At 53.4% G+C, this 23,955-nt stretch overlaps 3 protein-coding genes across 5 annotated transcripts in view; 2 read left to right on the forward strand and 1 right to left on the reverse strand.

Moving 5' to 3' along the window:
• ODAD4 (outer dynein arm docking complex subunit 4) lies at positions 1-11,945 on the forward strand. 2 transcript variants are annotated; one of them, XM_063354817.1, is made up of 12 exons: positions 1-302; positions 889-1,020; positions 1,346-1,499; positions 3,473-3,534; positions 4,529-4,679; positions 5,639-5,863; positions 6,936-7,143; positions 8,592-8,678; positions 8,905-9,101; positions 9,296-9,396; positions 10,217-10,295; positions 11,105-11,945. In XM_063354817.1, the coding sequence occupies exons 1-12, from the start codon at positions 186-188 to the stop codon at positions 11,275-11,277; spliced, it is 1,686 nt and encodes a 561-aa protein (XP_063210887.1). In that variant the 5' UTR covers positions 1-185; the 3' UTR covers positions 11,278-11,945. The 2 variants fall into 2 exon arrangements, with proteins under 2 accessions (XP_063210887.1, XP_063210888.1); XM_063354818.1 differs by lacking the exon at positions 1-302 and adding an exon at positions 677-806.
• Positions 11,837-18,366, forward strand: CNP (2',3'-cyclic nucleotide 3' phosphodiesterase). 2 transcript variants are annotated; one of them, XM_063354836.1, is made up of 4 exons: positions 11,837-11,945; positions 14,086-14,755; positions 15,344-15,486; positions 15,967-18,366. In XM_063354836.1, the coding sequence occupies exons 1-4, from the start codon at positions 11,943-11,945 to the stop codon at positions 16,417-16,419; spliced, it is 1,269 nt and encodes a 422-aa protein (XP_063210906.1). In that variant the 5' UTR covers positions 11,837-11,942; the 3' UTR covers positions 16,420-18,366. The 2 variants fall into 2 exon arrangements, with proteins under 2 accessions (XP_063210906.1, XP_063210907.1); XM_063354837.1 differs by lacking the exon at positions 11,837-11,945 and adding an exon at positions 13,757-13,896.
• The window catches only part of DNAJC7 (DnaJ heat shock protein family (Hsp40) member C7), a 25,103-nt gene continuing 19,451 nt past the window's right edge, over positions 18,304-23,955 (reverse strand). The window contains exon 14 of the mRNA XM_063354824.1: positions 18,304-23,733. Coding sequence (XP_063210894.1) covers positions 23,696-23,733 — 38 coding nt within the window. The 3' untranslated portion in view covers positions 18,304-23,695. The remainder of the gene's footprint in view (positions 23,734-23,955) is intronic.

The raw sequence follows: 23,955 nt of genomic DNA on the forward strand, positions 1-23,955 counted from the left end.
GGAAGCCGCTCCCAGGAGCAGCGGGGCGGCGGCGGCGGCGCGGTAACCGCTGCCGGGGCGCGGGACACGTCCCCGGGCGCGCCACCGCTACGTCACCGCCTGGGCGGGGCTTGGCGCCGCGCCGGAAGTGGGGCGGTTGCCCGGCAACGGTTGCCAGGCGACGGCGGCGGCGGCGACGGGCGGGCATGGCGGCGGCGGCGGCGGGCAGCGGGCCGGCCGGCACCTTCCTCGGCTTCATGGCCGAGGGGACGCTGCTGTTCCGGCGGGGCGAGTACGACAAGGCCCTGGGCTGCTTCGACAACGTGAGGGCGGCGGGACGCCCGGAATGGGGTGGGGGGGAGCGAGGATGGCGGGAGGGGGCCCGGAGGCCGCAGGTGACACTCGGAGGTGGCGGTCACGAAGGGGAGGTGGGTAGCGGTGGCACCCGGTTGACGTGGGGGTGGCTGGCAGGGGTGGCAGCACGAAGGGAAGGGGGACGCGGAGGGACGCGGGAGGCGGCAGTGTGAGGAGAGGCGACCCGCCGAGGTGGTGGCACGGAGGGAAGTGTCCCCAAGGGCGCCTGGAGGGCACTGGACGAAGGGAGGTGACAGGAGGGGCGGTGCGCGGGGGGAGGTGGCACAGGGGGGCAGCGCCAGGAGGCACAGCTCCTGTCTGGGTGCTTGGAAGGGCTGCAGCACCCACGGCCTGGAGAGACGGGGTGGCTGCGGCAGAGGCCACGTGTGAACATCACGAGAGTGTTCTTTGGAGTAAAAATGTTGTGGTTTTTATCCTCATCCACCATCACAATCCGTGTCAGGACAGAGCAGGTCGCATCAAATCTATGTACTTGCATGTATTTGTGCTGCTGAGCACAGCACTGGTGACTTACTCGTGTCTGCTGTCTTGCAGGCGCTGAAGCTGAGGGCAGCAGACAAGCACTGTCTGGTTGCCCGCTCAAAATGTTACCTGAAACTTGGAGACACGGAAAATTCCCTGAAAGATGCCGAAGCTTCCCTCCAAAGCGACAAAACTTTCTCCAAGGTAAACAGCACGAAGTGACAAGAGTGTGGGGTGGCCGAGGACCGGTCTGTTAGCTGTGAAACCCTGCAGGGGCTGGGAGGCAGGACCGTGTAGAAGCAGCTAACTCTAACACCCCCTTGACGTTTGTATTGCTGTCAGAGAAGTGGAGGTCCTTAGTCAACAACTGAGAAAGAGTTCCAGGACTGGATTTTATTGTATGCAGATTGCGATAGCACAGCACTCTCACTTCTGCCTAGTGGGGAGTTAATTAAGATCTCTGAAACTCTTCTTTTTTCTCTTTTTTATTCTTTCTTTTTTTTTTTTTCCCCTCCATTTGTCATTTTAGGGGCTTTACCAAAAAGCTGAGACGTTATATACCATGGGTGATTTTGAATTTGCGTTAGTGTTTTATCATCGAGGCAACAGACTACGTCCAGAGCTCCAGAAGTTCAGACTGGGTATCGAGAAGTCCCAGGAGGCAATCATTAACTGCATTGGAAGTAAGATGTTTCATTTCACGGTGCCCACAAGCACAGCCAGAAGCCGTTCGGTGGATGGCTGGTGGCAAATTACGTCTGCAAGTGACCCAAGGACCCTGCAACAACGCAGTCTCTTTGCTTCTGCGTTCATGTGCTCGGTGGCCCTTCTCAGATGAAACAAGGAAGTGCCAAAAAAAAGCACAGCCCTGTTCTTTTCTTCTTCTTCTTTCTTTGGCCCAACGCCTGTTCATATACAGTGTCTAATAACTTCAGTTATGTACGTAAATTATGACACTAATTTCCAAAGTCACCATGAAAATGTTCTAGGTAATACAGAACAAAGCAGCTCATCTGCTTACGGCCCTGCTGATTCCAGAATGCATTTTGAGATCTTTATCCTAATATTCAGAGTTCGTAATGAAATTTGCCTTGCTACCTGAGACTGGCTGTCCTGAGATCCTGACTTTCCTCCAATTTACATTGCATAAGACCAGTGAAACTGTTGACTCTTGCAACGGAGCTTTCATAACTGCTGGCTTAGATCACAGAACGCAGTCCTGCAGGAGACAGGAAAGGCCAAGGACCCAGCGATGTTCAAAGCAAACGGAAAACTTGTCCCTTTCCCCTTAGTTTTTCTCTTAGCAACGCTGTCACACGCAGGCAAGCACGGACAGGACACGCACCGCTCTCGGGCACACAGGGGTGCGCAGAGTGGCCTGTGCGCAGCTGGGAACGCTGCTGTGGAACCCGCCCGGCTGGTGAGAGATGGCGCAGGTGGATCGGCAGCGCCTGTCCCCGCACGGAGCCGGGCACGCCCTGCCGCACACCCCGGCACCTGGCCCTCAGCCCCCGCATCTCTAACTGCCTTACTCTCCCTGAAATCAGTTTCCAAATTTCAGCCAACCTCCAGCACCACAGATTAACTTCATGCCCCAGCGGCGTAAAAGCCTGAAGCTCTTTCAGATGTGATAGTTATTTAAGAAACCAGAGAAAGTTTCCAGCTCTGGCTTGCTTTCCTCCGTTACTGCTGCTTTCTTAGCTTAGTAGAAACGCCTAGATATCTTTGCAACTCTCAGTTGAAATGCTTGCCATGCTTGATATACTGAGCTAAGGGCTTTAAATGCCTTCAAGCATCTGGGCTGTAGGCAAATGAACAGATTAAAACCCAAGAAGACCTTTTTTTTGATCGAGCGATAGCTCCTAGATGCAGGGGAAAAGAAGCAAGGAATTATGTTAGCATTTGATCTAGATGTTTCAGTAGTTGGGAAATGCACACACATTAACAGGGCACATCCCCAAAACTGCTTTACTGAATCTGCTTTGCTTGGCAGATTCGGGAACACCCACCTTCCACGGTACACGTGTACTCGCAGTGCTGATCTTGGCGCAGGTGCCTCGCTGAAGAAAATCCTTCTACGCCAGCCCGCAAAGCTCTTTCCTACAGCAAGTGAAGCTCATTCCTGCCTTCTGCCCAGCCCAAACCGAAGAGCTGGTTTTCACTCTGACCTCCGCTGCCGGAGTGCAATCTGAATAGCAGAGCTGGACGTCAGAGTGACAATGAAATGGCAGTTGTGCCCTAATGTCAGTGCATAAAAGCTTTAAACTAGTTCTCTGGATTGCTGGAGATCCCTGTGCTGAGAGCATTCCTTCCACCCTAAACTTCAGCTGTGATCCCTCAGAAGAACCTGCCATCCTTTTTTTCCCTGTTTCCATGCAGGATGTACCATGTCTCTGTAGGAAACCTGCGCTGTGATGGGAGCCCCCTGCTGCCCTGTGAAACCAGTAATTAAAATCCCGAGAGGAGCTGCATCTGTGAGCTCTATTCCCGGCTTCCAGAACATACCAACAGCTACATATCTCATACGAGATAATTAGTAGAAAGCTTTATTTCAAACAGGGCATTATAAGCTTGACACGTTCACGGTCATTTTAATTTCTGAAGCCTCTGCACTGCTGTTCTTGAGCACTAACGAGTGTTTTCTCTGGTTTTGCAGGTCCGTCCTCAGTTAAACTGGAGAGTAAAGAGGATCTGTGCTTTATAAGCAGGCAGGCAGAGGTACAGTCTGAAGAGCTCTGGCTTTAGAAGCTAACTGGAGTTATTACAGGGCTAATACTTTCTGAAATAGGCATTAGAGGATTAACAGTTTCTGCGGCAACATGGATGGGGATACGGCTGGTCTAGTGAAGCGCCTCCTGAGCGCAGGAAGCCCACAGATCCGTTTGAGAGTATTTATGCACCTGCTTTTAATGTAGTTCTGGCTCAAGCTATGCAGAATTTAAAGAAGAGGCAGGGGAGAGCAGCCAAGGAGAAACAAAGCCCAGTCTGAAATGTCCCCACCAGCCTGTTTCTGTTGGGTGTTGCTGATGACCCATCAAAGGCTAATAAGTAACAGCACTGAGGTCGGAGCCAGCGTACATTTATCTACAATATTTACTTTGGTTTTACCTGATGTTTAAGGTTCACGTTGTTGATAATGGACACTTTCTCGGTTGCTTAATTTTTGGGGTGGTCCACTGAAGTAGTGCCTTGTTCCTCTGAGATGCCAAGCCGCACTTCCCTTTGAAGTCAATGCAGCGAGCGTTCATTGCTTCTTTCAGCTGGAATTACGGGTAGTCAGTGCTAAAAATAATCTGCATAAAGGAGCCTAAACATTAGCACTGTAATTGTTGGGATTTTGGATGTGAAACTTTAGAAATATGCTCCCAGTGTTTCAGAAGCCCTGGCTGTTTCAGTCTCTGGTGCTTTGGCTGTGGACAGCTCGACCTGCCTCTCCCCCAGCGCAGACCGGGGACCCCTCCAGAACAGGACAAGGCTCTGGGGCAGAACTAATTCTCGCTCTTACTCTAGTGCCCGCTCCTGTTCTTGGAAGTGAGGGAGCACAATTAGGTGCAAAATTTCGGTTATTCGTGACCAAAGCGATTGGAGAGACACCGACTTTTTGCTTTTATTTAAAAAATAAGTTGGCTTATTCGGAGTGTAAACAGAATTCTGCTGATACTAATGTTCCCCGCTAATCTCGCCCAACTTCCTTTATTTTTTCTTGCTGTAGGTCAAAAAAGCAAATCAGAAACTCCCAATCAAACTGCCTAAGGAATGCACAAGGAAACAGAAGACTGTGAGGAACCCAAAAACAGAGCGACAGCTTCTTGGAGAGCTTTACGCTGACAAGGCCTACCTAGAAAAGTTGCTCAAGGACAAAGGTCTTTATCCGTTGTATTTAACGAAATGTTCCTTCTAAGCAGGTTCCTTTTATATCCCTATGGCTGCTCTTCCTTACGTGTATCAGAGCTTGCAGAGTGTCTGGAGAGTACAGGTATTTTTGGAGCCAGGTCCAATATTCATAAGTATGAGCATAGTTCCTTCCCTATTCAATGTCAGGCTTTTATAGCGAACAATAAATCAACTCAAAGCAATCTGTGCTGATGAAATCAACAGCAGAAGCAGGATCATTACAAATTACTTAACTTCTGTCATAACGATAAATTCCACTAACAATTAAGTGCAAAGTGTTGCTCATAAGACTGTAACTCACTTGTGGTTTCGTTATAAATGCTGTTAAGATCAAGATGCGGGATTTGGAGAAGTATCTTATTTTAAAACTAGGCAGAAAGGTGATTCTCCTTTAGTCATTTTTCTAGGGAACTCTACCCAGTAATAGAGCAGCACTAGAGAGAAGTAATTAAGAATTCGGTCTACTCACAGGTTTTATGGTATTACTAGCAATAATAATACATGTGGGCTACCTGGTTTCCAGGCATGTAAAAGCCGCCTCAATTTCCATTTTGCAATCTAATCCACAACGCTTTTCCAAGTGCTGTTTCAGCACAAGTGCCCCACGCGGTTGTTCTGCCCAGGAGGACGGGGGGGCTCACGCGTCGCAGCTGGGCCCCATTAATCAGGCTCCTTCTTGGCTCCTATCAGCAGAGGAGGCAGCAGCCACAGGGGCTGCTGGCTCGCTAAAACACACGGAATGGATAACAGCAAGAGAGTTTTCCATAACATCCCTCCTAATCGCCTCAGCTCTGAGGAGCGCTGCTGGCTTTTATTTCTAGGACTATCTCTCAGAGCAAAGACCGTTCACAAGCAGTCCCGCACTGCGCTGCGCCTTCATCCCTCATGTACATTAATACTCTCCTGGGTTCTACCGTCTTGTTTTCAGATTTGATGGAGAGCAGCACAAAGCAGGGGATCAAAGTAGCAGACCTGGTTTTGAGTGGCATTTCCTACCTCGACGCACGCAGTGAATTCTGGCAGCAGCAGAAGCCTATTTATGCCCGTGTGAGAGAGCGCAAGCTCCGGCAGCAAAGGTGGATCCGGGACAAGAAGCAAAAACCAGCTGAGGTTGGCAGATACATTGTGAAGAGTATGGAGGACATTGATATGTGTAGGTGTCCTGGCCGGAAGCAGTAAGAAAATGATGGTTGGCACATGTAATTATTTGCTGTAGTAATTACAGACCAGAACAACAGAAGCAATGCAAGTTAACAAACACTGGTAGGCAGTCTTGGGGAAGCGTTTGCTTTTGTATTCTTCGCCTTTCCCAACAGTTTCTTAGATAGAGAATCCAAACATATTTTTTTTTTCTCATCTTTTTCTGTGCTCGAGACCTTGCTGACTGGTTTTCAGGTCACCACTTAGACACCAAAGCCAGGTGGGCCCCTGCTGCATGCTCAGCAAATGCCTCTGCCTGGGCTGGTAAGCAGAAGTTGTTTTATTGAGAGAATGCAGGCCACTGGAATTAATCATTTCTACAGTGCAAAAATACCATTGTAGAGAGATGAAGAAGCTGAAAAACAGTGGTCTGGAAGGAAGGAGTAATTCAGCCACTTCTGATTTCTTTCTCTCTTCCTGTGCTACATATTTTACAGCCTAGGGAAAAGAATTTTGTTGTTACCGCAATTCAGTTCTTCTAAGCTGCATCAGCTCCATGAAGGCAGCATCAGAAATATCCTGCAGCCTAATTCCCACAGCCCTGTAGCCCAGCTGGGCGCGATGAACAGAGCTCACCAGGAAAGTGCCAGGGGATGATTTAGGAGATAAATCCCTAAGTACTGTAGCTAGAACTTCACCTCCAAGACCAGGCTGCCCTGCTGCAATAACTATGAGCTTTCAAAAGCCTCAGACAACAAGCATCATTCTCCTTTATTATTCTTCAGCTAGTGTGAGGTGTTACCAGAGTCACTTCCCCGTGCTTGCTGGGATGAAAGATTTCCAGCAGTGCCGGGGGGAGGATCAGAAGCTCCATCTCCCAGGGACAGATTTCTTGGAGATTGGAGGGAGGAGTGTAGGAGATGCGTGAAGAGTTTGGAGCTCTAACCTTTCCCAAGCTTTGTCTGAGGCTTGCTGTCCTGGTTTGAGGGCTCAAGCCACGACACTTGCACGACTGCACTTAGTTTTTACTTCCCTGATATCACTGTGTCCACACACTAGCATTAAACTCTCCTTTTTGTCTCTAGTGCTGTCTGGCGATGCCCCTGAAGAAAGCTGCAAGAAAGCTGAGCGCGTGCTAAAAACAATACAAGGGTGGTCAGATGATGAAGTTCCCAACAAGAATGAGCTGATTGGAAACCTCTACAGCTGCATTGGGAATGCTCAGCTGGAGATGGGCCGCTTGGAGGCGGCTCTGCAAAGCCATAAAATGGATCTGGAATGTGCCAGGCAGAGGTAAGTGCTGAGAAGTTCAGGTGGATGGGGGAAAGAGGAGAAAGTACCTCTGTTAAGGTGTCTGAGCGTCAGGTAACGTTGTAATTCTCACCAGGAGATTTAACGGGGCAATGCATTCAGACTCTGCCCGAGTGTCATGGTCTCTAGTGACTTATTACCCTCGTTATTCCAAAAATAAGAAGCCTGAAGCAGATTTGTAAGGGACTTGGACCACGTGGCACATCTAAATCTCTGCTGAAGCAAGGAAAAGAGAACAAAAATTCCAGTCTCAGCACTTTAGCCTCTACTATGCCCTTCCTCTCAGGAAGGTCAGGCTCTAAATTGTACAAGTTTTCTCCTATGTTTTCTCTTAAAATCATTTGCATTCAAACCAGGATAGCAGGCTTGAAATATTTATCTAAGAGGTACAGTTACCTGCCCATACAGAACACATTCTGCAGCTCTTTCAGCTAAAACGGAACGGAGCGAAACGGAGTCTGAAGATTTAGCGAGAGTTTTGCAAAGCACGTGAGAAAACACATCCTTCATCGTTTTCACAAACCACTTTTAGAAATTAATATTGGCCTAAGAAATTTCTGCCTCTCGCCGGGTGATCTCCACTCCCCAGTGACGCCAAATGAAGTGAAGGATTAGCAGCGGAGGGGCAGGAACGCGGTGCGTCGTTTCAGTCCTTCGGTAAAAGCGCCGTGAAGTTGCGTGAAAGGCCAGAAGCGCAGCGCCGGGGGGGGCTCGCCCTCTGGTGGCCACTTCACAGCGGGGGCGAGGAGACGGTGCTCGGGACCCGCATCGCCCCCAGCCTTTGGCGGGCGATTTGTCCTCTCCTTTCATCAGCTTCTTCATTTGTAATGGAAGGCGAGTCAAAGCAGGCCACTTCCGAAGAGGGGAGTGAGGCCTAATTAAGGAAAAAAATTAAAGTCCAGAGGCTACGTTATTACGGGGACTTGCCTCCGGCACGGGGCAAAGGCTCATTGAGAGCCCCAGGAGCTGGGTGTTACCAGGAGTCTGGTGTAGGAGCCTGCAGACACGGGTTTGGGCCTTCCCTCTTTTCTCGGACAGGGATCGTGTCTTGGTGTTAGGGGCTTAGGAGTTGGTAGGGTGCTCCCGTAGCACCCACAAGGCAACAAAGGGAAACTGAGGCAAAGAAAAGCGGAAAGACTTTCCCACGGACTGCCAGAGTTGCACCTAAAAAAAATAATCAAAGACAAAACTGAGCCGTTTTTCCCCTGTGTCTTATGGGGTGTCAGTTGCAACAGCTGTAGATAAAAACAAAAAAATCTATCTTGATTTTAAGACTTTCGGTCTGACACTGGTCCTTTACCTCTAATTCTCAACGCTTAGCCTGAGGTCACGTTGAGCACCAAAGAAAACACACCTGCTGAAGAAAGCACGGATTGTAAAAGGAACAAGACTATTTCAGCTCCTACAGTTTCTTTTTCTTTTCAATGCAGCAACCTGCCAGATGCCGTATCCAGAGCCCTTGACAACATCGGCAGAGTTTATGCCAGAATGGGCAAATTCCAGCAAGCCGTTGACACGTATGTAAAATTAGTAACAGAAAAGGCGTAACGTATTTTGAATTAATAGATTATGTCTTTTCAGTTTGTTTATTCATACTGCTAGCGGGGGTGGGGGGGAGAGGGCTGTGAAATTTTTCATACCAATAGTACCCGGAACCCTTTGTTTATAGAATCAGTGGTTGAAATTACAATGGCATCTGGTGAGAGTCGGTAAATGTCTGTCTGTCTGACTCTCTGCTTGAAGCTGGGAGGAGAAGATTCCAATGGCAAAATCCAGCCTGGAGAAGACCTGGCTGTTCCATGAAATTGGCCAATGTTACCTGGAGCTGAATAAAGCTGAAGCAGCCCAAAATTATGGACAGAAGTCCCTGCAGTCAGCAGATGAGGAAGGAGACGTTGAGTGGCAGCTCCATGCCACTGTCCTGGTGGCACAAGCACAAGGTAAAGGCTTTGGTACAAATTTTGCTCTAAGGAGGGAACCGCCAGTCTGTTCCGCATCTTAGTGGGAACATCTCTGTGATTTAACAGCCAAATCCCTGTTCAGGTCAAGACCTCTCATCAGAGACTTGCTTGATTAACTGTCGTCGTTCTCTTGATCTTGGGTTAAAATAGATATTTTCATTTGTCCGTTGCAGTAAAATTAAAGAATTACCAGCCTGCAATCTTGAACTTTGAAAAAGCGCTTGAGAAGGCAAAGCTTATTCACGATGAAGCTGCTCAAAAGGCCATCATCATTGTAAGTGGGTTGTTGTGAAGGGGGTAGGAGTGTGGGGCAGCACCAGCGAGTGAGCTGTAACTATTGTCTGGCCTCCTGTGAGCTGAGAAGACCTCACTACGTGGCTAGTGGGTTAAGGGGAGGGTGGGGGGAATGCAGCCTCTGAAGCAGTTTGCGTATTGAAAGTTATGAAACCTCCTGGCTCAGGAGACTTAACCCCAGTTTATGGACCAGTACAACATATAAAGGGTGAAGCCCAGCCCTGCGCAGATCAAGGGAAATTTTTCTTTTGACCTCCCTGGGGCACGGATTTCACACATGGAATACGGCGGTGCCGTCTCTGCGCTCAGCTGCTGATCACAGCTCACCCTTTTCTGGCCTTTCCAAAGCGTCCCAAAGAAACCACTTGGCATCAGGGGCAGAACATCTGGGCACGGCCCGTGGCCCAGGTCAAGCATTCCACGTGGCCTGGTAGCCAGCCTGTGCTACCCGACAGCGGGTTGTGGGGGATCGGGGGGCGCCCGGCCGGCCAAGCGCCAGCTGCAGCACCTCCACCTCCCTGTTTGCTCGTCCCTCTGGGGTGGCCAGAGCTCAGCGGAGTCTGTTCTGCTGGAAGAGAAACGACGGCGCCAGAGAGTTGGGATCTTCAGGGGAGGAGACATTTGGCAAGGGATACTAACAGGTAGCAACCACTGCAGGGAGAAAGGAAACATATCGTTGCAGAGAGTTTTATGGTAGGAAAGGACCAGGTGATGATAGCAGAGATCAAAAGAAAACAGGAAAAACTCAGATAGGTAACTGCATTTCTGGAGCTTTTCTTAATAAGCTGTATCACTTTCAGGCCTTAGATTACGTGAGCAAAAGCTTCATCGAAGAGCTGAACGAAAGAAGAAAAGAAACAAGAGTTTACTCTCTTAAAGGTAGTTGTCATTCAGGCCTCTGCACCCCATAAATATAAAAATTCCCCACTTTCCTTCTCTGTAGCACAGACCGAGGCATGGGAACAAACCACCCTGTTTCCAGGTAGAAATTTCCAAATTTCTGGCCCATGGTGCATCCCCTGCACTAGTCCACAGTTGCAGGAGTTAATTTGTACGTGAAGCTATAGCGTAGTTATAATCTGTGACTTCAGTTTTTTGGCAGCAAAGGTTTAATCTTTGAGCTGGTCTAAACCAAAGTAAGCGACGCCAACCGTGATAACCAGGAGCCTGGTTTCACTCTTCAGTGCCACCCATTTAAAAAGTTGCTTTTAATAATGCTGAAAGCAGCTCCAGCGCCCAGCGTGCAGCGCGGTGGGCGCAGCCAGCAGCAAACCGTGACCGTGAATCCCTGAGATCCGCAGCGCTGAGGCCTTCGGAGACATCGGCTGCCTCTTAGAAGCCCCACGGTATAAAAGTAGTGATTTCTTTACGGGTATTGAATTAAAACCGTTGCTGTATAAAGCACGGAACTCTCACCCACCGCCGCGCTCATCTCGGGGCTGTGTCGCCCCCGGGCAGGAGGTGGCAGCACTGCCCGGGCCTCCCCAGCCCGGGGGGGGCGCTCAGCACCCGGCACCGTCAGCAAACCGAGCCCCGTCGGACGGAAAATAGAGGGGAGCTTTGTAACTGAGTGATGGAGGCCGGGGAGGGGGGTGTGTGTGTGTGTGTCTTATTTTTTTTTGTGTCCCGCCGTTTGCTCGCTGCTGGAACCTGCCTGACGGTCGCTTTTGTCGTTCCCCCCCCCCCAGATTATGATTTCACCAGCGAAAACACGCTGGAGCCCGCGGAGAGGGAGCGGGAGAGAGAGGGCACCGAGGCTCCGGAGGAGGAAAAGCAAAAAGACGAGGCCAGGAAGGATAAAGAGCTCGGAAACAACAAAGAAGGGAAGGAGCAGAAGAGCGGAGCCGGGCCGAAGCCGTAGGAGCCGCCGCCGAACCCCGCTGGAGCGTCCCGGTGCGGCAAACACGAGCTCTGCCCGCAGCCCGGCTCTCTCCTGCCTGCCCAGGGCGCCGCCGCCCCCCCCCCCTCCCCGGGCAGGGGACACCCTCCTCCGCCCCCCACCCGGGCAGGGGACACCCTCCTCCGCCCCCCAAGCGGGCAAGGGACACCCCCTCCGCTCACCCACCCCCCGCCCCGAGCAACGGGACACCCTCCTCCGCCCCCCAAGCGGGCAGGGGACGCCCCCCGTGTCCGCCCCCCAAGCGGGCAAGGGACACCCCCTCCGCTCACCCACCCCCCGCCCCGAGCAACGGGACACCCTCCTCCGCCCCCCAAGCGGGCAGGGGACGCCCCCCATGTCCGCCCCACAACAGGGCTGGGGACAATCTCCTCCGCCCCCACGCGGGCAGGGGACATCCCCCTCCATCCCACAACGGGGCTGGGGACACCCCCCACGTCCGCCCCCCAAGCGGGCAGGGGACACCCCCCTCCGCCCCCGGGGCGGGCCCGGCCCGGCCCCGGGCGGAGCCGGCGGCGGGAGGGGGGGGCCCGGTGCTATGAAAGGGGCCGCGGCCGTGCCCGCCCCAGAGCCGCTTCCCCGCCGCGCCGCTCCGCACCGGCGGCCGCCCCGGAGCCGCTGCCCTCACCATGGTAAGTGCGGGACGGGGCAGCCCCCGAACCCCCCCCCGGGGGCGCGGGGTCGGGTTCCCGGGGGTGGGGGGGGGGGAGAGGAGGCGCCGGCGGCGTCGCCGACACGTGCGGGCCGGTCCCGGGGCGCAGCCGGGAGCGGCTCCGGTCCCCGGGACCCCGCGGTGGAACGGGGGGCGCAGCGGCTCCCTCCCTGGGGGAAGCCGGGGTACGGGCACCTGCGGCGCCCCGGTGGCCGGAGCATCGCAATCTCCAGGCCGGTCCCTGCCGCCCCTCGGGGAGCCCGGGGACAGCGGGAGCTTTGTGGGGACGGCGGGGAGGGACGGGACGGGGCGCGGGCTCAATGGGGGATTGTCCCCCCGGGAGCCCCGCGCTGCGCCGAGGCGGCTTCTGTGGGACCATTGTCCGGCCGGGCCCTGCGTGGCCCCGTCCCATGAAGGCGACTATTATCCTCCAAGCTGGCCCCCAAACAATGGGGCCGGAGGGTGGTTTCTATTATTGTTCTTTTGTTTGCGCCTTTGAAAAGCGGCCTCAGTTACTGCCACTGCCAGCAGCTGCCTTCAGCAAAATAGCGGGGCTGGGCCAGCCCTCGCTTGGGCCACGGGCCCGGCCGCAGGGCAGCAAGGCCAGCCCGGCCCCGCCAGCCCTCCTAGCCCGCCGGACCCCCACCCTGCGAGGGGCAGCCCTCGGAGGTGGCTCACGCCGTCCGCTTCCCCCTGTACCTGGGAGCCCCGAATCTACGGGGAAGCCAACGTCGGGGGTCCCGGGAGAACCGTCCGGGCATCACTCTTCCCAGAGGTCCATCCATTCCCGTGGCAGGAATGCACGCAGGGCCACCCCGTGGTGCTCGGGGCTCACCGTCCCGGGGGGGAAGCTGACCCAACATCCCCATCCCAGCAGCTCCTGGGCCCAGGGTGCTTTGGAACCAAAACCCATCTCCGAATTCTGGAATAAAAGATAGGAAAGTTAATCAACTGAATAGTTGTTTTTTAAACAATGGCTTCACTCCGCAGACAGGAAAGCTGTATTTTTCTGCCGTGGGCAGAGCATCTATGTAGTCTGTAACCCACCTCGATTTTTGCCTCGGAGGCACAGCTCACTCCTCAGTGTTGCTCCGGGGCTGCCGGCACAGCGTTCCGCTCCGGAGCCGGTCACGGGCTGGGCCAGGCCGGGATGGGAAGGGGAGAGGTCACATATGGACCCAAAAACCAGCAGCTGCCCCAATGGTGCTATTGAAAACTCACACAGTTGGAGAAATCCCTCATTTCCTTCCAGTCCCGTGTTTTCCCAGGCCCTTCTGGGAATTAATCTGGGAATTCCAGTTACCGGAGCTGCTGGCAGGAGGGGAGGGAGAGGCAGTGCCAGCAGCGCTTCCCGGCTCTGGCCTTGCTTTGTCTGCCGGGAGGGCTGGTTTCGGTTTCGTGTTCAGCTCCAGCGCTGCTGGGACGGGGCTTGGCTTTGCGGGAAGCGATTTTATCACAGGAGGAGCCCAAACTCCCTCCTGGGAGGCACTGGGGGTGCTGGTGGCCAGTACAGCGGGAAGAAACAGCCGTTCTTCATGCGAGAGACTGTCTCCTCCCGGACTGTGCTCAGCAACGGCCTTTCCCGCGGGGACGGGGATCCCCAGGCGGACAGAAAGCCCTTTGCAGTCTGTTTACGCAGCTGCAGCGCTGAGACGGCAGCACCCGCCACAACCTGCTGGGACTTTCATTTCCCATCTGGCGGCGGAGTTCCCCGCAGCACCCTCCTCACCGAGGGTTTATTGACATGCTCAGACACAAATGCGACAGTCGGAGCCTCTGCCGGGGTCGCGGCAGCTTGTGGTGCCCGTGAAACTGCAGCTGCTGCTGCCATGTGACGGGTAAAACTTCCCCTTCCTGGTCAGGAGGACGGCAGCGGCCAGGCCGGAGCAGCGGACGGAGCAGGGGACGGAGCAGCACCCCCAGCTCCTCAGGTGGGACGGCCGGGGCCGGGGGTCTGGCCGAGGCGGCCCCGAGAGGCTGTTTGAGCCCCGCGGGGCAGCCCCCGTTCCCTGCGCCGCCTCCTCCCCGCAGAGGGGCCGGGCGACACGTGCTCGTGCGGTGGGAGCGCGCGGGCTCCGGGGGCTGCTCACCTGCAAAACTCTTTTCTTCTCGCGTTTCAGAACAAAGGCTTCTCAAAGAAGAGTCACACGTTCCTGCCTAAAATATTTAGAAAGATGTCTACTCAGTCAGCGAAAGAAAGACCCGAGAGCTTGCAGTTCCCCTTCCTTGACGATGAAGACACCATCTCCACGCTCAAAGAATCTAAAACCTTTTTGATTTTAAGAGGGCTGCCCGGCAGCGGGAAGTCCACGCTCGCCCAGGCCGTTCAAGACCGGTACAAAGACGCCTGCAAGGTCATCTCTGTCGATAACTATAAAATCACACCCGTAGTAAGAAGCACCATTCCTGAAGAATATTCCAAGGTGGACGAGGATCTAGTTGACTATTGCAAACGAGAGATCAGCGTCATCGTTCTGGATGACACTCACCATGAGAGGGAACGACTGGACCAACTCTTTGACATTGCTGACAAATACCGGTACAAAGTCATCTTTGCCGAGCCCAAAACCCAGTGGCGACTGGATTGTTTGCAGCTGAAGGACAAGAATCAGTGGAAACTGTCGGTGGAAGAGCTGAAGAAGATGAAGCCCAGCCTGGAGAAGGAATTCCTACCCATGTATTTTGGGTGGTTTTTGAGCAAAAGAAGTTCCGAGATCCTGAGGAAGGCTGGCCAGGCCTTCTTAGATGAGCTCGGGAGCCTGAAAGCCTTCAAAAAGGAGAGCAAATACTGTATGTATAGAAGGATCTTACCGCGTTCTTACTCTGTCGATGAAATGTTAACGTGCAGCAAATAGAAAGAGCTCGGTCAGCTTCTAAAGGGAATTTCTCGTTACAGTCAGCCCCAAGAAAAACTGTTTAAAGATCCTAATCCATTTCCCTTAGTTGACAAAGTCACTGCTGTAAGTGAAAACAAACGAGGCCGTTTTTGCTAAGGAGGCGGTTTAGCGGTGAGAGGGTGGGGAGCTGGGGGTGGGCGGCAGCCGCGTGACACGGCGGGGCCGGGCAGCCCCTGGTGCTGCCGTGGGGCGAAGGCAGAAGGGAAGGACTGAGCCCTCCTGTCCCCGAAGGGGTTCGTGCAAGGGCAGGGTTAAGACGAGCTGCGGTGATGCGCAGACGCTCCCGTTTTCTACCCGCATCCGCCGTTAGCCTGGGTGGAAGGAGGAGCTTTTTTTAACCCATCTGATCCTTTTCAGCAGCAACAAAGACGAAACGCGAAGGACGGGAGGGTGAAGAAAGGGGAGATGGGGCTCAGGCTCGTGGGGGGGGCCCCTGGGGGCTGAGGTTTATGACACTGACATTATTTACCTGCGTTTGCAGTTGCTTCCGCTGTTGACGATCCCAAAATAAAAATCGATCTCACCAGCTACTTCGTGAAGAGGCCGCCTGGAGTCTTACACTGCACCACAAAATACGCCGAGTTCGGAAAAGCAGCTGGAGCCGAGGAATACGCCCAGCAAGAAGTGAGTACGGGGGCTGCGACCCCCCCCCCCAGCACCCAGCCTCCCCCCTTCCCAGCAGGGACCCCCCAGCCCCCGGGGTGGGCTGAGGCCACGGCCCTGCCGAGGTGGGGGACTGGAGGGACAGTAACCGCGTCCACGTGGCCCGTGCGATAGAAAAGTCGTAATTGTGGGCGAGCTGGTGACTGTTCCCTGTTGGTTTCCAAACAAAATCCTCCTGCCCCACCCCAAAACTTCCAGCATCGGCCCCAACAGCGTGATCTGAATGATGATAAATTCAGGTATTTGCGGTTCCAGCTAAAGTGTATCAAAACAGAGAAGCCCGAGTTAAATATTGGAATTTGTGAAGGGAAAAAGATGTAACCGGCTCCGGATTCACGGAGCAGGAAGGTCAGGCCACGATCTCCCCGGTTGTACGGAGTGTTTCAAACCTGTCGAGGCCCCCGAGCCGCTCACGCCGCGCTCCTCTCTCCCTCCTCCCAGGCTGTGAAGGCTTCCTACGGCAAAGGCTTCACCCTGGCCGTTTCTGCCCTGTTCATCACCACAAAAACTGTCGGGGCTCGCGTGGACCTCAGCGAACAGCAGCTGCTGCTGTGGCCCGGGGACGCCGACAAGATCCTGCCCACCGACAACCTGCCGAAAGGCAGCCGGGCTCACATCACCCTCGGCTGCGCCAACGGCGTGGAAGCCGTCCAGACCGGGCTGGATCTGCTGGAGTTTGTGAAACTGGAAAAGGCGGGGAACAAAGGGGATCAAGTGGGGGAAATTGGAGGAGGGAAACTGCTGTATTTTGATAACGGTATGTGGATGCTCACCCTTTCTAAAAAGATGGATGTGAAGGCAATATTCTCAGGGTACTACGGAAAAGGAAAACTTGTGCCGACCCAGAGCACCAACAAACGGGGCTCTGCTTTTAGCTCCTGCACCATCATCTAGGGCCAGGGCAGGGCGGCCGGGTGGCTGGTTTGTTTTTAAAAGGCAAGTAACTCCTGTAACCTTTAAAATTGTAAAGAGAAATAATTCTACCTTTACTAAAGTAAGCCCTTTGCCAGCCCCAGTGTGACGCCTCTGGGGAGAGTTCATCGGCCTCAGAACAAGGAAGAAAACAAGCAACTCCCACCCGACAAAGGAAAACTCTCCCATCGCTGGCACCAGCAACCGACGGCCTTTGAAAGCAAGAGTTTTGGCGAGAACGAGCCGTGGTGTTCTGCTTGTTTTCTTCCTCGGAGGAAGATCAATTACGCTCTTTCCTAACTCCCCCACGAACCACAATCGTTAGCTCTTTACCCGTCAGCACGATGAGCGGCGGCAGAGCAGAGCCCGTAGGTACGTAACCGCTCTGAAGCCGAGCAAAGTGAACTGCGCGACGTCTCCCCCTTCTCCCACACCCCAGGGACCGACAGCGGTCCCTCTGGTCGCTGAGTTACTGGGTAAAAACCAGTAAAGACCCAACCGTGGGTCACTTCTGCCCAGCGCGGCACGAATAGTTTAGCCCGAAAGGAGAATGTGCGGCCCTGCGCTACCCCAGGTCGGGGTCCCTGGCTGCACGCGCGGGGAAGAGTCACCGGTGGGCGGACAGAAGAAAGCGCGTGGCCAGATGATGTCCCAAAGAGCGATCATGGATTTTTTAAAAAAAAATAAAAAAATATATATATTAAAAAAAAAAAAATTACCCAGAGGGAAACCAGTGGAAGACGGGGGAGGCAGGCGGTTCGCGCAGCGCGGCTCCAGCCCTTTCCCCTCACACGTCCGAGTGGGCCGGACCAAGCACTGTCCCGTCGTGTCCTTGTCCTGTAGGGAACAATCCTGCCTCGGCAGGGAGTGGAAGAGATGAACTAACGTCTTTTCCATCTCGTTTTATAGAAACTAAAATCGTGTCTGAAGTATAGAGCTGTACTTCATGCAAGATTTTACTACTTTTCTCTAATGCACTTGAATGTTAAGTTAGGATGGCAGTAACACTGTAATTTAGGAAGTAAGTGGAGGTACCGTAACTGCGTAACTTACGTCTGCTCAAACCTAAACCATTGGCTGGAAAAAAAAAAAAAGTTATTGACCGAGCACTTCTGTTATTAAGTCTGTTTTATCAAAACTTCTGTTTTCGCTCGTAGCCAGCCCGTTGGCCAGCCCGTCGGTGGGTGCGTGGTCACGGCTTTACTGTAACTCGACGCTCAACTAACGGGTTCAGGTCAGGACAACAGTTTAGACTCACGCTATGGCTCCGTGTTTGGTGAACTGCATAGTGAAATTAATCCCGTATTAATAGATGTAAATACTTACTGTGTTTGACAAGCGTGTGCTGGGCTCGCGTGGGGGCAGCTCCCCTGCGCCAACCGCTGCTCGGGGCGCCCAGCGCTGCCTGGGCCAGCAGCTTTTCTCCCAAGGCTTACAACAAAAGCGAGGAACGCTGGGGAGGGGGGGGACGGACACACGAAGCTGGGGAATGCTCCGCACCTTTGCCAGTAAAGCAAAACAATTCCTGCTGCTTCAAAAAGACAGATGATAAATTCTCGTTATATCATAAAAAATTCTGTATCCTCCCTCGCCGCCAACAGAGAAGCCCTCGCTGGCTTCCGCAGCGGCAGCGGGGTGAGCGCCCGACACTCGGCTTGGGCCGTTCCCAATAAATCTCACAGCGGTTTGTCCCACGGAAACTCCTGAAACGCCTTTAGCAGCCGCTGCGGCAGTGCAGGAGCTCGCTCCCCCCTCTCCCTCCAGCGCCCCGGGAACAAGCCCGTGCTCCAGGTCTCATCCAGCACCGAAACGCACGGCTGGAATATCTCGTTTATTTGCCTGTTCAAGAACAACAGTGAGACTGTCGTCATTTAAGTTTTTATTAGTTTGTACATCATATACAGTTTATAATAAAGTAAACCAATTGCATGTGGTTTTGCTTCAGTCTGTGATATTCTTCATATAAACACATCATTATGAATTATGCCTAATGAAGTAAACAACAAATATTCACATTTTTACCATTCACATCCTAGAAAGGTACGGGTCCGGAGAGGGACAGTGTCACACCGACGTGAAGCCCGTCTTCGAGAGGGTGACGCGTTTGGCAAAGCGATGGGGACAGCGATTGCTCCATGCAAGACTCCTTTCCTCCCAGGGGAAAGGTTAAGATATTTACACTGAGGTAAACATTCCGAATTTCGATTCAGATAAATACTGCAGCACAGGGCCCCGCGTCCTCTCCAAGGTGGCTTCACATCGGTGCCTGGTTTTGTCTCGACTACTCCTTAACGTCGTTACAACACCGCCGATACGCATGCAAGGAAGGTGCTCGGTTCGCTGTTCCGCACTCAACCCCTCCGACAAGGCTTCCCGCCGCTCCCTTTTGGAGCGCGAGCTACTGGGGGGAGGACGGGGGGGCAATCCAGGTCAGGTTGGCCATGCCAGAACTGCAGCCAAGCTGCACGCCCAGTGGCAGCATCCCGCTTTTCCCACTGAACTCCTGCCTTCCCGAACAGCCCGGCCGTGCCGGAGCTCCAGCTCCGTGACCCCGTGCTACAGCCCAGGCTGCGCCTCGGCACCCGGCTCCCGGCGCGTCCCTGCGGAGCTGCGCTCGAGCGAGAACCTGCCCAGCGTGGCTCAAAGGGGGGATAATCCTGTCCCTGGTTGCAGGCGCGGGGAACGCCGGGGCACCCCGAGGGAGGCCAAAGCATTTCGCATCATCTCTCAAAACCCCGGTGGACGGGGACAGCGGGGACACCTCCAGAACGGCTGCGTGAGCGGCCTCTGGAGAGCGGGGGGTGAGGGAAGTGCTGCCGCCCGGTCCCTGCCCCGCAGCCCGGCCGGAGCCCAGCGCCGCCCGGAGGGGCCACACGAGCCGCCCTTTTCCCTACGAAAGGGGAGGGGAGGGTACAAGGCACAAATTTAAAACGGGATGAAAACCATCCACTTGAAGACAAGTGAATATCTTTACTTATTACTTGAAACCGAGGAAGTAAATTTCGAAAGAAGAGCAAACCGCTGCGTGGTCCGAACGCTTTGGTCACTCCATCGGCCGAGCGCAGCCTCCGGCACTGGCGGGGGCACAGCAGCGGAGCCAGTTTCCCCTATCGGAAACGAAACAACATCTCTTCCTTTTTTTTTGTTTTCCCGCCCCCCACCTGCATCGATGTATTTACAGAACAGTCAGAAGCCTTTAGCGCTAAGGGTCCAGCTTTACAGCAACACTTCCAAGTTCACAAACGAAACCACGGACTTTCCTATGTAGCATCTGCAGCAGAAACAAAGAAGCGCCCGTCAAAGCGGCAGCCAGAAGCATCTTAATGGTCTTTACAGCCGATTCCAGTCCAGCTCCGGTGCCTCTGGAAAGGATTCCCTCAATCCCCCCCACCCTGCAAAAGGTGGGGCTGACGCAGCGTCCGATTTGTAAAGTAAATCCACACAAGCAAAAACACACACCAGGCTTTGAGGTCTGGAGGTCAGACCATCGCACATGCAACTACCTCCCACGCACTGACGTTACTGATGCAGGTTTTCATTTTTTGAGCATGAAATCGCTTCCATTTTCATGGGAACGCAACAACATTTCACCGTTTGAAACTATCCCGGCAGCAGCTCAGGCACGGCGAGCGTCCCGACCAGGCGAAAAACCACCCAGGGAAAGCGCAACAATCAAACAATTCCCCGTCCCCGCGTAATCGCTGCGGAGTCCCGACAGCGGGGCCCCGCTTCGCACGCTCGCTCTGCCGGAGCCAGCTCCCCGCACACACCGTTCCCCCTCTACTCGACAACTTCCACAGCAGGAGCCGGAGGCCGCTCCGGTCCGTTACCGAGCTGTTCCGCAGCCATTGCCTCCATCGCGGCTGCGGGAAGCTCCCTCCCGTACACGCCACCCGCTCCGGCTTCCAGCCGGGGCAGCTCTGCTGCCTCCCGCTACGTCCCACGGGCCGGAGCTCTTGGCACCGACCCTTCCCCTTGGGAATCCCTGGACGGGGGCTGCCAGGCCGAAGGGCAACCGTGCCTCACACGGCACAAGCCCCCTGTGTTGGGGCTGCCCCCCCCAGCAGAGCGGGGCAGGGCCTGCGCCGGGCTCAGCTACAGCTCAGGGTCACGTATCGAGGCTCTCGCCGTTACGCCAAAAAAATAAACCTTTCGGTAATTACAAAGGCCGACTTCCAGAAGGAAACTCTCTCATCAAAAGGAAGGGCTTCACCACGGGCTGCTCCCAGCTGCCGAGTTCCCCCGGTGCCCTACGGTCACAGCACGGGGACCGGGATGCTTCCGAACAGGGCTCGACGCACCAACGTCCCGCTGCGCTTCCCCTACAGCCGCCAGCTCTTCACCGCTCTAGAAAAAGCACGGGCGTAATTCCACTTCGAGATACTTATTCGTTATCTCTACGGCAAATTCCTCCGTCTGGCAGCTCCTGGGGAGCCGGCGGAAGCCGGGGAGGCCGCAAGAACACGGCGCTAAGGTTCCCCGTACAAAACACAACCTGTGAACGTTCTGTAACTACCAAGTGTTAAAAACAACATCTCGGGCAACGCACGTCTGAGGAGGTTTTTCTGAAAGAAAGTGTCCCCCGTGTCTCCGGGCCGTGCTAGGACGCGATGGAGGTGACAATGGCCACTGCCCTGTTGTCCCCAGGCAACGGGGGTCACCGAACGCCGCTCAACCCCCCCGTGCCCTGTGCGAGAGGGAACGCGTGTTCCCCCTTCACTTTGAATCGCATCGTAACGCTCCTTAGAAAAGTCTTGGCACTCACCATATTAATATTTAACTACATTTAATCATGCATTCATGTACAGTTTTATAAATATCCGCTGTATAACACTTTCTCAGAAAAGCCATTCCACTTCTGTCCTCCCAGGAGTGGCCTCATCCCAAGTTCGGAGAGGAGGAAACCTCTCCAGTTTAACTGGAGGGAAGTGTGTGGGGGGGGAAATAACAAAAACCACCGACAAACGCAGGACACGTCTCTGCACGGCGATAAAAGACCGAGAAGAGTCCAAACTGTACAGAAATATCAACACACACAGGACAAGACAGTATGAATCCGGAAAGCCACCCGACCCCAGTCCTGGAAACTCTGATGTACAAGTGCCGTGAGAACTGGAGAAGTACCAAAATGCATAGACCGGTATTTCACCTCCCCAGGAATTCCCCCTTTCAGAGCCTGAAGGACGCCAGGACCTCGGTTTGCTCTCGGTGCAATCCGGGTAAGTCCATCACGTTACACTGGTGCGAAGGAAGTTAAAATAAACGTGGTAGAGTCTATTTTTGGAAACATTACTCAACACTGGCTCATTTTAAAAGCTGACTTTCGAGCGAGTTATAAAATACTTGCTTTATTCTGCAGTACTAGAATTTAAGCCCTTAAATCTTCCCTCTATGAAAGCAGATTGTCAAGAATTCTGACACAGCGCGAGCACGGGCCCGTCGCGCCGCGACACTATTGCGCCCGCTGGGAGCGAAGGGAACTCGCGTCGCAGTCCAGCGACCGTGCACCGAACAGGAGGAGCGCAGCCCTCGAAAGGAAGGAAGACAAAGATGTCAGCATTCAGAGTCACCATTTCATGCAATGAACTCATTGCAGTTTTTGTTCCTGCAGTAAGAAGTTGGATCGGATACGACATATAAAAGTTAGCGTCGGGTTTCTCTAGGAAAGAGCCCGTGGGGATTTGCGCCAACACCCGTTTTCTCAGCCAAGCACGACCCCGTCCCCAAAGGTCCCTACGCCACCGCGGGCCGGTTCAAAGCGCTCCGGACACGGCGCCGCTGCCGAGACTCTGCCCTTCTCGCGGGCATCGCCGAGCGCCAACACACTGTCCCACCCCGGCTCCGGAGCGGGGCCGCCCGGAGCCCCCAGCGCTGAACGCGAGCGGAGCACCTGGGCTAAGAGTTCTTTGCTCGCAGGGAAATGGGAAGAATTCTGGAAGCAGAGTCCTCTCCCAGCTGGGATCTTGCTGTAACTCTACAGTCAAGGACAAAACCAAACCAGCAGCGGCGTTACCTGGCAGCGCCACCAACCAAATCCGTTCTCAGCTGGCACCGGCAGCGCCCGGCTCCGAGCCCGTCCCCGTCCCGACGCTTGTGCAAGAGAAGCAAGTGACAGACCGTCAGCTCCGAGCGTGACTTTGCATTTTCTTGCTTCTTTGGACTAGGAAATCACTTCTAGCTGAAAAACTACTCGACTCGTTTAACATAATCGCAGAGTTGCTGTAAACATTTTGAGAGCACACCGCGGCACGCACACAGTCGCCGTTTGCAATTAGTAACCTGAATATTACTTTGCATTTCTTCAGAGCTAGAAAGAGCTCATCCGCATTACGGATCAGTAACACGAAATCAAACATCAGGCTCGACAAAAATCAAGTTTTAGCACAAATATTAAAAGTTCAAGTGGATTAATTAAAAAAAAAAAAAAAACACAACAAAAAAAACCAACCCAAAAACCATACGGTGATGAAATTCAGCCCAGAGCAAATTCAATATTCCCTTCGACAGGACAATTCTTGGAGTGGAAACACAAAGCCCTTAGTTCTGAGCTGCATCACAGGGAATTCTCACATACGCTGCTCGTTTAAATCCAAAGATTCACTTCACTGTTTAGCTCACACGTTATCGTTCAGGTTAATGCCCATGTGTACCGTTCTGGTAGAACCATGGCAAGAAAAAAAAAAAAAAAAGAAAAAAAAAAAGAGACAGCTGGCAGGTACAACACCATGGTGCGAAACTCGATTGAATCTTGGCAACGTTTTCAGTAGATGAAGAGAACTCACAAGTTACCACAAAGCCCAGACATGCTGCCACACCGCACTTCGGAGCCAACCGAGAGAAACCGGGAGATGCCTTCACCTTCCGACAAGTCGATATTCTGGGAGGAGTTCGGGGAAAAACCGCTCTCTGCCGAGCAGCAGGAGCAGCCTGAAAGTACGGGCCAGCATGGAGGGACCAAAAGATTCAAAGCTTTATTTTTTTTTTTTTCTCCTTTTTTTTTTTTTTTTTTTTTAATAAAGTTAACAGTAAAACAAAATTCACAAGCCTTCCCCTCCCCGAGCTGGTTTCCTCTTCACACACAAGAGCACACAAAACAGAGGTCTCCAACCGAGAAAAATGAAACTGCTCTAAGTACAATGAGACATGATGAAGGAAGGAGTCTAAGTATGTCCGTATTCAAGGTTAAAATAGCAGATCAGGTACGTGCGTTTGGGTTTGGTTTTGTTTTTTTTGTTTGGTTTTTTGTTTTTTGTTTTTTTTAGCCAAACTGGAAAAAGAAATTTCCAGGCCCAGAAGCTGCAAAAGAAAATGAAAGATATTAGCACTTTCCAAATTCAAAGACAAGCCGGTTAACTCCTGCCCGCAGCAGCTCCGTGCCAAGCCAGCGCTTCCTTCAAACAAGTATCTGAGCACGTGGAGAGACCAGGCCTCTGCCAGGCGTTTCCAGCAGCTGATTTCCAACAAGCAAGAGAGTCGACTACGGAAAATACGGGTAAAGGAGGCAGATTTTCAAGGATG

The sequence above is a fragment of the Chroicocephalus ridibundus genome, chromosome 17 (genome assembly GCF_963924245.1).
Source record: "Chroicocephalus ridibundus chromosome 17, bChrRid1.1, whole genome shotgun sequence".
NCBI lineage: Eukaryota > Metazoa > Chordata > Aves > Charadriiformes > Laridae > Chroicocephalus > Chroicocephalus ridibundus.

Coding starts and splice junctions, on each gene's coding strand:
- ODAD4 (XM_063354817.1), top strand. CDS start 186: ATGGCGGCGGCGGCGGCGGGCAGCGGGCCGGCCGGCACCTTCCTCGGC. Junction 1,021..1,345: donor GCGACAAAACTTTCTCCAAG/GTAAACAGCACG, acceptor TTGTCATTTTAG/GGGCTTTACCAAAAAGCTGA. Junction 7,144..8,591: donor CTGGAATGTGCCAGGCAGAG/GTAAGTGCTGAG, acceptor TTTTCAATGCAG/CAACCTGCCAGATGCCGTAT.
- CNP (XM_063354836.1), top strand. Junction 14,756..15,343: donor CAAAAAGGAGAGCAAATACT/GTATGTATAGAA, acceptor CTGCGTTTGCAG/TTGCTTCCGCTGTTGACGAT. Junction 15,487..15,966: donor AGGAATACGCCCAGCAAGAA/GTGAGTACGGGG, acceptor CCCTCCTCCCAG/GCTGTGAAGGCTTCCTACGG.